At 34.9% G+C, this 13,543-nt stretch overlaps 1 protein-coding gene across 1 annotated transcript in view; it reads left to right on the top strand.

Annotated features, from left to right (window-relative positions):
- The window catches only part of SLC15A5 (solute carrier family 15 member 5), a 132,938-nt gene extending 129,944 nt beyond the window's left edge, over positions 1-2,994 (top strand). The window contains exon 9 of the mRNA XM_044679073.1: positions 2,850-2,994. Within this exon, the coding sequence (XP_044535008.1) occupies positions 2,850-2,994 (145 nt within the window). The remainder of the gene's footprint in view (positions 1-2,849) is intronic.
- The last annotated feature ends 10,549 nt before the right edge of the window (positions 2,995-13,543 follow it).

Below are 13,543 nucleotides of genomic sequence, written 5' to 3' on the forward strand. Positions count from 1 at the left end.
TATATCACTTCTTTATTCTTACATGTTATTGTTCATCTTAATACAACCTATAATGGCATTGCTTTTTCTTTGGATGCCATATAAAACTGTATATTTGTATGGATCTTATAGTCCTACAAAACCCTCCAGATCTTTTTTTTCTTTCAAATCAACTGCTCTCCTACTATGGCTTCCATATTTTACCTTAGAAAGCAATTTTTCTACACCCAAGTGTAAGACTTTCTCTTTATTGCTCTTAAATTTCATCTAATTAGAGCAAAAATTCAAGCTTATAAAATTCTTCTTGCATCTTGACACTGATCTAATGTGTGAACTCTTTCTACCATCTCTGAATCAGCTATACATTTAGAAAGTTTCCCTTCCATGCTTTTCTCTAACCATACTTGTAGAATGGGTTAAACCAAGCACTGGTCCTTAGGCATAGTTGGAAATGGAATGCTCCACAAAGATCTTGCTTCCAAATTAACATCAAATCATTCATGAATCTAGATCTTCATATTTTATTAGTTCTGAACAAATCTAATTATATTTTACATAGTCCATATCTGTTTTCCAAAAGGAAAAGGATAAAATTACTAAATGCATTGGTAAAATATAGATAAATTATACCTAAAACACTTTCATTGTCTACAAGTTCAACAATACTATCAGAAAAATAAAATAAAGATAGTATAGAATGGCCTATTCTTGATGGTGCTATGCAGGCCCTTCATGATTAACTCTTTCTTTATAAGATATTCAATAACCATCTCTTGAATAATATATTCTAGTTGGGGGCAGTTCAGTATTTAAATTTGAGTTAAATTTAAGGTTGAGTTTCTAGCTTTGGGACCCTGGGCAAGTCATTTAACTCCTCTCCCTCTCCTCCCCCCCCCCCCCCCCCCACTGCCTAGCCCATACCACTTTTCTGCCTTGGAATCGATACATGATACAGGACTGATTTTAAGAGAGAAGGTAGGGGATTATACATAAAAATATATTCTACTTCTGACCTCCTGCCCCATAATCAAAACCAAAATCTCTGGCTTATAGATTGCATATTCAGTTCCTCTCATTTTTTTGAAAATCAGGACATTTGCTTGTCTTCAGTGCTTCAGTACTTCTTCCATTCTCCATGTTCTTTCTAGAGATCACTCATGGGATCAATGATAACATCTCCTGGTTCCTTTAATATGCAAGGTCATTGTTCATCTAGCCTGGGTGACTTGAATACGTCAAGGGAAGCCAAATATTCTTACCATGTTTTTAATTATCTTGGATATGAAGTTCCTATCATATCTGTCATATTTGTTTTTCCTTTCTAGTTCAAAGATAATGTTATTTTTTCAGAGAAAAGAGACTAAAGTGGAAATTTACCAGCTCTTTTACTTCTTTAAGTTTTCAGTTATCATCATGACATCCCCATAAAGCAGTGGTCCTAACCCAAGGGTTCTTTTATGGTCCTAACCCAAGGGTTCTTGTATCAATTATCTGGTTTAAAAATATATATTTTTGGTAAATTCTGACATAATTGATGGCTTTTGAAATGCTGTGCATTTCCTTTTCCTTATTAGAGTCAGTTCATTCTGAGCTTTAGTACTTCTGATATAATTCTTCCATGATCATGTACTCACCCCATCCATCGACCTCTCTGTTTTCCAAGTTGGTTGGTGAGCTCTCCATGCTTCTACATTGCTACTCTTTCTACAAGTATTAAGCTTTTTGGTGCCATAGACTACTTCTCAGAATAATGTTTTAAGTACTTAAAATAAAATATATATGTATATATATATATATATATATATATATANACTTCTTTAAGTTTTCAGTTATCATCATGACATCCCCATAAAGCAGTGGTCCTAACCCAAGGGTTCTTTTATGGTCCTAACCCAAGGGTTCTTGTATCAATTATCTGGTTTAAAAATATATATTTTTGGTAAATTCTGACATAATTGATGGCTTTTGAAATGCTGTGCATTTCCTTTTCCTTATTAGAGTCAGTTCATTCTGAGCTTTAGTACTTCTGATATAATTCTTCCATGATCATGTACTCACCCCATCCATCGACCTCTCTGTTTTCCAAGTTGGTTGGTGAGCTCTCCATGCTTCTACATTGCTACTCTTTCTACAAGTATTAAGCTTTTTGGTGCCATAGACTACTTCTCAGAATAATGTTTTAAGTACTTAAAATAAAATATATATGTATATGTATATATATATATATATATATATAGAGAGAGAGAGAGAGAGAGAGAGAGAGAGAGAGAGAATGACAAATGATAATAATTGTATAGAAAGACAGTTTATCAAAATCTAAAGAAATGTAAATATCTCCTAAATATTACCCTTGGACCCTATTTTAAGAATTTCCAATTTAAATAATCCTCCTTTCCTCTTCTCAGCAGAGTTATTTCTCTTTTTCTTTTAAAGATATCATTCCTGAAAACTTCCTATTCCATCCAGGCTAACTTATCCTAGAATTTTAACACATAATATAAAACCATAAATTTAGAACTAGAATAGACTTTAAAGGCCATCTAACCTACCTCACTCAATTTATAGCTTAAAAAAATAAGATTAAGTAATTGATTCATTGTCCCACAAGTAGTGACAAAGAAAGGGTTCTACTTATATTTCCTCTGAACAATTTGGAAAAATGTTCTCCTCAAATTAATGATGCATTTTAGAACAGAATGATAATTTTTTAAAAAGGACTTTGAACTGAAAAAAGAAGAAAGTAGCCCATATACTTGCCACACAGATTAACTTGAAGGTAGAATAATAATAGCAGTAATCATAGTAGTAATAGTTCTCTTTCTCTTCTTTCTCTACCTCCTCCTTTTCTTTCCCCTTCTTCTTCCTTTTAGATATAATTTAGATCAATTTTATAACCAGAGAATCAGAAGACGTCATCTTGAAGAAACATTCCTCCAACATGATCAGTATGTAAAATATTATGACAGTGTCATGGAGTTTTCTTCCACTATTGATCCTTGGGAGACAACTTTGTGAAAATGGATTTGACCTCTCCTCACAGTGTTTTTGATTTGTAACCTTCAGGCTGTGTATCTTGATGTAAGACTCAACATTTTTGAGATTTATGTCATTGTTATTCTTTTTCTGTTTTGTTTTTAAAGATTTGTAGAAATTTAGATTTTATGCTTTGTATGACTTCATATATATAATGAGTATTGTATTTCTTGTCTTAATAAGTGGAAGAAGGCGGGAGGAAAACAATTTGGAATAGAAAAAATAAATAAAATGAGAAATTTAGATTTTACAATTATGCTTACATATGCATATTTTATTGGATGAACTGTTATTTCAAAGATAAATTAATCTATATGATAAAAGTTTTCTAAAATATATCTATCTGCTTCTTTTAAACTAAAGAAATTCCTGATGTGGAAAACAACATAGTTATTGAAAAAAACAGCATTCATAATATTAACCAGAGTTTCTTTTTTTGTCACTTTGAGCAAAAAATAAAGAACACCTCAACAGATGGCAGATTTCTCTGAGGATCACAATTACATCTATGTATTTCCTATATGTTACCCTAACCAAGATTTGAATTGGATGATTAGAAAACATGCTCCAAGTCTAAAGGTTAAGTTCCCCCTAGAGAACCAATGATCAAAAGAGGTGACATTCAGACTGTGTAGTATCTGTTGAGGTTATATGAATTAATGAGAATATGCAAACCAAGGAAAAGGAGAAAGAACTACAGGAGGTATGACTATATGGACTGACCGGGAGACTGAGCAGGATCACCAAGCAGAGCAGAGGGGCTGGAAGAAAATCCCTAGTACTGAGGTTCATTCTGTCTCCCCTGCTGCTGGGATACTGCCTTAGATATCTGGGCTATGCCATCTGCAAAGAAAGTGGCTGCTTTGCAGTGAAGTGATGTCTGGAAAGCCAAACAACCCACCTCTGCTTTCCAATCTGAATGCTGGAGGGAGTGAGGGAGAATCATTTATTTTATGGCATCTGCTATTTAAGCATAAGATAGAAGAAGTTTACTATTACTGTCACAGTAATAAAGCCCTTTAGAGTGCATATAAAAGATTCTAGATTTGTGGAACAAAATATGTGTAAAATCTGACTTGGTATGGTGTGCATATTCATTTTGCCAAACTACTGCTATAAAATTCCAGGTGTTTCTTTTGCTCAAACCAGTTCTATTTGAAAGTTAAGTGAGGAGCTATACATACTCTCCTTGGGACTTTACAGGTCCTCTTTCTTCCTTTTTTTAATCACTAATTTTTAAACCAGAAGCTAACCAAATCCCTCCTATTACAACACTTTTCTATTACAGAAGTACCATTGAAAAACTTTGGTTTCTAAAGGAGAATCAGATGGTCAAGATACTCTCAGACCTTTAATAAGAATTGTTCAACAGATCTTACTGTTAACAAGTGGGACTTCGATCTTTTTCTACCTCATCTTTCTGTAATATATTAATGTGTAGACGGTAGCCAAAAAACAAATATTAAGCCTCTAGTTGTCCTCACACAGTATACAATGACCTCTGAAATTGTTAACCAAAAGTAACTCTGCAAAAACCCTGAAATTTACAATATTAGTGATTAGCTAAAAATGTAACTACTAAGCATTCTTCTCTTTAGAACAAGACATTTTCAAAGAGTAGTTTAATCTCCAGTGCTTAGCAACACTGTCACTGAGCACCTGGAATAGTTTAGGCATTAAGTATAATTGGTTTTGCTTTACATAAATCTGTAGCTTTGTAAATAAGCAGAACAGTTCATTTTCTATATAATACTAATTAACTTAAAGGAACGCTTTGTTTGCAGAAGCCTGCTGGGTTTCATACTGTATTTTTTATAGTATACTCAGTAGCAAGCAAAGTTTTGGATCTCTTCACTTCTCTATTTCTTTTCAACTACTCAGTGGCAAGAGTTCTCTATCCCTCCAGGTATTTTATCTTTTTATCATAGAGAAAAAAAAACAAACTGAAAATATAAGGTCTTCTCTGAAATATTTTTGTGTTCTCTTCGTGTCAATAACTGTGAACTGGAAGAAAAGATATTTAAAAGAGTATTCTGTGACCCAAGAGCATAGGACTAACCCAGGATAATTCTATCTTCAACTGAAAATGATATCTTTTTTCTATATCCTTTTATTTTTTTAATTGACTTTCTTTAAATTATTTTTTAATTAATATGGATTTTTTTCTCCTTACTTTCCATCTCCCATCAGAAAAAAAAAAACTCTTACAAGAAAAATGTGTTATTGAAATAAACAAATTCCCACTTTAGCTATATAAAAAAGTTCTGTTTTATTCTATATTTTGAATCTATCATGTCTCTGTAGATAGTATTTTTCATTTTTTGTCTTCTGGAATCATATTTTGTCATTACATTAATCAGCATTCACGAGTCTCAAAGTTGTTTGTCTTTATAATGTTGTGGTTATTGTATAAATCGTTCTATTGGTTCCATTCATTTAACTGTGCATCAGTTCACAAAGTTTCTCCAGGTTTCTCTGAAGCCGTCATTTTCATAATTTCTTATACCACAACAATGTTCCATTATATAAATATACAATAATTTGTTCACTCATACCCTAAATATTAAACATTTCTTTAGATTCCAGTTATTTATAACTTCAAAAAAAGAGATGGTATAAATATGGGCGTATGTATCCTTTCCCTTTTCTTTGACTTCTTTTGGGTATTTCCCCATAGTCCTAGGAGAGGTATAGTTACATAGAGGACATTCAGAGCTTAATAATTTAGGGGACACAATTTGAAATTGCTTCCCAGAATGGCTGGACTAATTCACAGCTCAATTAACAATGCAATGGTTTTCCCGTTTTCCCACAGCCCCTCCAACATTTGTCATTTTCCACTTTTTTCAGCCTTCCCAATTTATGAGTATGAGATAGGACCTGAGAGTTGGTTTAATCTGCATTTCTCTATTTAGTAATTTGGAGCATTTTTTATATGGCTATAAATAACTGGCAGCAACAAAAAAAAAATCCTCCCCCAAAAAGAGCAAGAAAGCAAAATGGCTAACTGATGAGACTCTACAATTAGCTGAGGAAAGAAGGAAAAAATATACTCAAAGGAATGCAGAATTTCAGAGATTAGCAATGAGAGATAAGAAAGCTTTCTTAAATGAACAATGCAAAGAAACACAAGAGAAGAAATAGAATGAAAAAAAGAAAAGATCTCTGAGAAAATCAGAGACATCAAGGGAACGTTTCATGCAAAAATGGGCAAAATAAAAGACAAAGATTATAGGGGCTTAACGAAAGCAGAAGATATTAAGAAGAGATGACAAAAATATACAGAACTATGTAAGACAGATCTTAAAATCATTGATAACCACAATGATATGGTTATAATCTAGAACTATACATCCTGGAGAATGAAGTCAAGTGGTCTTTTGGAAGCATTCCTAACAACAAATCTAATGAAGGGGATGGAATTCAAGCTGAGTTATTTAAAATCCTAAAAGAATATCCTATTAAAATAATGCCTTCAATGTATCAGAAAATTTGGAAAACTCAGAAGTGCCCACTGGATAGGAAAAGATCAATTTAAATCTCAATCCCAAAGAAGGACAATGCCAAAGAATGTGCAAATTACTGAACAATTACACTCATTTACATGCCAGCAAGATTATGCCTAAAATGCTGCAAGCTAGTCTTTAGCAATAAGTGAACTGAAAATTATCAGATATGCAGGCTGGTTTTTGAAGAGGAAAAGGAACTAAATACTATATTGCCAACATGCCCTGGATTGTGGAGAAAGAGAGTTCCAGAAAACCTTCTTCTTCTGCTTCATTGACTACACTAATGCTTTATGTAGATCACAACAAAATTTGTCAAATTCTCAAAAAGATGGGATTACCAAATCATCTTACTTTTCCTCAAGAAACCTATATGAGGGTCAGCAAAAAACAATTAGAACCAAACATGGACCAACCGATTAAAACTGAGAAAAGAATAGCACAAGACTGTATATTGTCACCTTATTTATTTAACTTATTGCAAAGTACATCATACTAATGCCAAGCTAGGTGAATCAAAAGCTGGAATTCAGGTTACCGGGAGAAGTATCAATATCCTCAGATATGTAGATGACACCACTCTGATGACAGAAACTGAAGGAGAATTAAGAAGACTCATGATGAGGGCAAAAGAAAAGAGCATAAAAGATGGCTTGAAGCTTAACATTAAAAAAAACAAAACATGGCAACCGGTCTTTTCACTTCCTTGTAAATAGAGGGAGAAGAATGGAAGCAGTGTCAGATTTTATATTCTACACACAGTAAAGCAAAATAAATCATCAAAATAAATATATATGGCTCGTTCTGCTCCTTGAGTCTATCACCTCTTTGTCAGGTGACTGATAGAGTCAGATAGTCTCATGGTTAGTCATTGCATTGATTGTAGTTTCTCATCCCTTCTTTATACAAATGAAGGAAAAGTTGGTGAGAAAGAAGTAGTGTGCTCAAGATCGATACTCTAGGTTTTATGAATTGTCTGCTTCCCTGCTCTTCTCTTTCCCTCATCCAGAGCCTAATTATAGGATTTTATCTTTTCTTTCTTTTATTTCCTCTTTCTGATCCAATATCCATAGTTGGAGTTTGTCTTCTTGTGACTACTCCCTCCCTTGATTTGCCCTCCCTTTTATTTTCTTCCTCTCCTTTCTCCCTTTTCTTTCTTGTTTCCCTCTTGATTCAATATGTCAATAAAATTTATTAAGTGCCATCTATGTACCAGATACTGTGCTAAGAATTGGAATACAAAGAAAAGCAAAAAACAGTCCTTGCCCTCAAGGAGCTCACAATGTAATGGGGGAGACAACATACAAACTACTTTTATGCAAACAAACAAAATACAGGATAAATTAACAATAAATAGAGAAAGTTCTTGAATTAAGGGGAAATGGAAAAATCTTCCCATAAAAGGTGAGATTGTTGTTGGAACTTGAAGGAAATCAGGAAAGTCAGGAGGAGGAGATGAGGGAGAAAAGCTTTTCAAATATGGGGAATGACATATAGAAATGCCTAGACTTGGGAGATGGAACATCAATTTCAAAAAAGTATGTGGTGGATAAGAGAGGTTGGAGGAGGTATCCAATGTAAGGTATAAAAATTCTGAAAGGGTAGGGAGGAGCAGGTTATGAAGGTTCAAGGCAAGGATTTTACATATGGAAGGATGGGATTTGTACAAGGGGGATGGGACAAAAGGAGCCAAAGAAAGAAGGAGAAGGAGCAATGGGAGAAGCTTAGAAGTGGGAACCATTGAGTTTCCCACCTAAGTGATGGACCCCATAGGAACAGCAAAGAGGGCACCCCAAAATACCTCTGCCCTTTACCCCTTTCCCCAATCCCTGAATTGCAAATAATAAAAGCCATTCATCAGTCAGACAGTGTTCCAGAGTGCCTTAGAGACCATGAGGGAGAGGAGAACCACAGCTTGGTCTGGCTGCCTCCATCTTGAAGCCAGACCAACTGCTGCAAAATTAACTGATTGGTGGGAGGTTTGTGTGAACCCTGTCCTTATACAGAATCAGATTGGGGTACCACATACCTCATCTTATAGGGAAGCCTTGACCCTAATTCCCATGGGGCAGCATGACCATTCAGGTCACCCAGTTTCAGGGTGACGCCCCCTTAAAATCTCCCAGTGTATATTCAGCCCCAAGGGAGAGCTGGAAGAGAGACTCACCACATAGACTCTCTCTCTCTCTCTCCCCTCTTTCAAACATCAGGAACTGGCTCTTTTAATTGTTACACATATGATCTTGGAGATAATAATCCAATGGAGTTTCTGCCTTGTTTGTATAATATTCTATTTATGTCTCTAAATTATGCAAGTTGATTTCTCCACACTTCTCTCACTCCAAAGTATTCTCTTTCCCCTTCTATTCTTTCTTCTCTTAAGATAATCGAAACATAAAAAGAATTCCTAGACACTCTTCCTGGAAGACAGTCTTTTAATATCCCTAATGAGAGAGTTTTTAGGTGAAATATGTATTATTTTACCATATTAGAATGTAAACTATATGTTTAGTTCCTTATGACTACTTGCTCATATTTGCCTTCACATATTTATCTTCATATATTTACCTATATTTGTACTTCACAGTTAGCTCTTATCTTTTAATCGAGAATGCTTGGGATTCTTCTATTTTATTAATGGTTCATTTTCACTCCTCCACCAGGTTGGAGGTATGGTTTGCACTTTACGACACTACAAAGGGCAATCCAAATCACTTTAAAATGTAATTGATATATACTTAACAAAATAAATTAAAATACAATTTAAATATAATATTAATATGTGGTTTTATGTCAAGCTGTGACAATAGGAATACTTAGATATGGCTTAGTGTCCCCTGTTTCTATTTGAGTTTGACACCATTGCCCTAGAGGATTTTACTCAGTTTTGCTAGATGAATTATTCTTGGTCCTAAGCCTATATCTTTTGCCATCTAGAAAATCATATTCTAAGCTCTCTGATCCTTCATAGTAGTAACTGCTAAATTGTGTGTGATCCTAACTGTGACTCCTCAGAACATGAAGTGTTTTTTTCTGATTGTTTACAGTATTTTTTTCTTTGACCAGGAAGCTTTAAATTTTAACTATGATGTTTCTGGAAGTTTTTATTTTGTTTTCACATACATATAAATCTTTTAGATGCATAAATCTGGGTACTCTATTTTCACTTTGCTCTTTGGTTCTAAACTATCAGGACATTTTTTTGTATCATTTCAAAAATACTTCTATGATCTACTTTTGGTCATGACTTTTGGGTACTGAATGATTCTTAAATTATCTCCTTGTCACCTATTTTTCAGGTCAAATTTTTGTTTAGGTTATACACTTTCCTCCTTTTTTCAGTCTTTTACCTTTGCTCTAACATTTATTGTTGCTTCAAGGAGTTATTAACTTGCATTTGGTACACTCTGATTTTCAAGAATTTCTTAGCTCTTAGGCCAAACTGTTAATTATCTTTCTAATTCTTTCTTGCATACCTTTCATTTCTTTTTTACTTTTCCCCTTCACACACTCAAATCTTTTCCAATTATTTCATCCAGGACTCATTTCATTTATAAAATCATTTTCAGTTCTTTTCTTTAACTATTGCTTCTTTCCAAGAATGTTTATTGAATAGTCTGTGACTGTATTTTTCTTTGAAGTTTAATTTGTTTTGGGGGGAATTATTCTCTTCTGAATTTGTATCTTAAGCATCCCTACTGTTATAGTAGCTTTTTATAGTGAGATTCTTTTGTTTCTTTCTTTACTTGCTTTCTAGCCTTAATTCCTGACTTTGGACTTTGTGTTAGTGTCTGTGTCCTCTAGATGGAATGAATGAGTAGTGCTTGGTCTTCTTTTGTGTCCTCTTGGATTTTGCAGCTACTTTCACCAAGTATTGTGCTATTCCAGGTTCTAGGATAGCTCAGGCCTAGGGATCTGTAAGATTTCATTGTGACCAAAATGGCCTGATCCAGGGAAATGCCTTATTATTGCCCTCCTGGTCTTAGATGTATAAGTTCTTGACATGGATTTAAGTCTGAGCAACTAGTTAGAGTTCTAGTAGACTAATGCTGGATTCAGTCACCATCAACCAGCTAGAAGGGTCTACAAGTTCAAAATGATAGAATTGCAGGCTATCCTTTAGTCTTCCTGCCCTTGCTATCAAATGAAAAAACATAAGTGCCTTGCAAATGTTAGAGCACTATGTAAATACTAGAGTATTTGTTTTTCTGCTTTGTTTTACTTTGTTGTTATTATTCTGCTGCAGACATCAGACTGGGTTGAGTGTTGGATCTGGGAGCATGCTCAGTTTCCGAGTCAGAGCCATACAGAGACGACTAGCCTCTTCTTTTTTCCTTAAACAAGACACAGTCTAGAGATCTGCAATTGTTGATTTGCCTCATTGCCAGTCCTAGTCACTGGTCTCTTTCTCAATCCACAGTGGATATGTGACACAGTAATGAATAGGAATTAACAGAGCTACAAGTTAGTTCCTATTTCTGCTCCCTGTACAGTGTCAAGCTCTTCTGTACCTGACCTGGGACCTCTTCTTGCCCTGGTTCAGTTTTCCTCATTGGAAGGCTCCAAACAGCTGCTCCCAACTACACCCTGTCCCTGGTGTTGAAAGATATCTATCTCCATCTCTCTATGCCAATATGGGATGGAAAAAATAACTCACTAATTTTTGTCTTAAATTTCTTGACTAGCAAAGGTGTGGCATATTTTCTTGATCTTTGTTGGAGGGGTTATGTGGAAGGACTCAGATATACTAATTCTACTCTTGATTAGTCTGTCTTTACTATTTCCATATGTGACACCTCAAACTTCTAGGGCACTAAAACAATTGACTGTGGATATGTCTAAATATAAAGAAAATATATTTTACTTTGAACATAAAATATAATAAAATTCTTTTATAATACAACCTCCTGGCATTCCTCTTTCTATGTACCTTAGCCACCTAAAACCTATTCATCATCCTCTTCTTAAGCACCAATATTTTCATCACTCAATACTTTTATAGATTCTCACTTTACTTTCCTTATTTCCCAATCTCAACTTTATCATTAAATAGTTCAATTCCATAGTGTGCTCTTTTCTTCAAAACCTTTGTAAATTCTTTCACCATATCCCATTGCCTTTTGGACATCACTTGCCACAAGGTAATCCTTCTCTTCTTCCCTAATTGATCCTTTATCTCAATCATTAAAGCAATTATGAGGGTGGCATGGCACATCTTCTGCCTAACTTCTCAGCTTTACTTTCATTCCCCTACTGCTGTGCTGGCAAACGCATGGCATGGGTGCCCAGGCATACTAGAGGGGATTGCTTGTTCCCCCTCTCCACAGCACCTGAGGACATTTTTCACAAGCCCTGTCCCTCAGTCCAGCTGCTGAATGCAAGCATTTCCTCCCTCTGCTATCAAAGGTAATGGGGTAGGTGGTACTCACAGGCAGCTTAAAAGTGCAGTTTGGGTACACAATCTTGAAAATGTTCGCCAACAGTGCCCTACTGTGTTCTCCCTCACTCCACACTCTGATGAAAGTGGCCCTTTTTGAAAAATCAAAATCATTACATTTCCCTTTGATCCTCTCCCACTTTTTCCAGAATATTGACTCCATTATTCTTTCTACTCTCCTTCTCAAATCTTCAATCTTCCTGTCTGCTGTCTACTGGCTCCTTCCCTCAGATATACTTATATCTCTCCCATCCTTATACAAATTCTCACTTGATCTTTCTGTCCTCACTAGCACTATATTATCCTATATCTCTCTTCTTTTCAACTAAAATCCTTGGGAAATCCATCTATATTCAATGCTACCATTCTCTCTCAAACCGTAGGCATTTTTGTTTTCAACCTCATCATTCAACTAAAGTTACTTTTCCAAAGTTGCCAATGATCTCTTAATTACTAAGTCGAATATCTTTTCCTCAGTTATCCTTCTCAACCTCCCTGAACCATTCCATACTATTGAAACCCTCTCCTCTTTGTCTGTCTTTGTGATAGTTCTCACTTGATTTTCTATCTACCTGTCTGGTTACTCCTGAGTTTCCTTTCAAATCTTCATCCACGGCACCTCTACTGTAAGTGTTCCTCAAGGCTCAGTTCTATGTTCCCTTAGAAATTTTCTTCCCACATGCTCTCGCTTGACTTCCTTAGCTCCCATGACATTAACTGTCATATCTGATCTTTACACCCTTAATCTGTCTTGTAAGCACCAGCTCCCATATCACCAACTGTGTACTGGACATTCTAATAGTATTTCTTGTGGACGTCTCAAACTCAAAAAAATAGAGGTCCTTACTTTCTCCCTCCAATATTCCTCTCTTTGAAACTTCCTTATTTCTATAAAAGGTATTGTCATTATTTTAGTCACCCATTTTCTCAAGCTTGAATGTTTTCCTGTTTCCTTATTTTGTTATCCCACATATTCAATCAGTTGTAAATTTTGTTGTTTATATATATATATATATATATATATATATATATATATATATAACATTTCTTTGATATATCCCAGTCTCTCTAATCACATAGGTTCCTTCCTCATTCAGTGCCTCATCACCTCTCACCTGAACCACAACAATAAAATCTTACTTAATGTCCCCATGTCATCTCTCTTCACTCTGGTCCATCCTCTACACAGCTGGCAAAATGTTTTTCCTAAAATTTCTGACTACCATATCACTTCACTACTCAACAATATCTGTAGGATTTTGACTTTCTTTTAGGCATTCTGACTCCAAGTCCACTGACATCTCCACTCTAGCATGCAATTTTACTTTATTTAGTACAATTTTTTTTCTATTTTCATGTAGATCTGGCAAACTGGACTTACTTATGAGCTCTCCCTCTACAATATTGCTTAATACCACTTAGCCTCAGTTTCCTCATCTGTAAAATAAAGGAATAAAACTTTATTATCTCTGAGGTGCCTTTCAGCTCTTAAATCTATGATCCTATGAACTCTGGCCCATCAAATAGAGTTTATTGCTTTCCTGAACTTTAAAACTTTCACAAATGAAAAAGGAACCCCATATAAATC

This window comes from Gracilinanus agilis, chromosome 5 (assembly GCF_016433145.1).
Source record: "Gracilinanus agilis isolate LMUSP501 chromosome 5, AgileGrace, whole genome shotgun sequence".
NCBI classification, from domain to species: Eukaryota; Metazoa; Chordata; class Mammalia; order Didelphimorphia; family Didelphidae; genus Gracilinanus; species Gracilinanus agilis.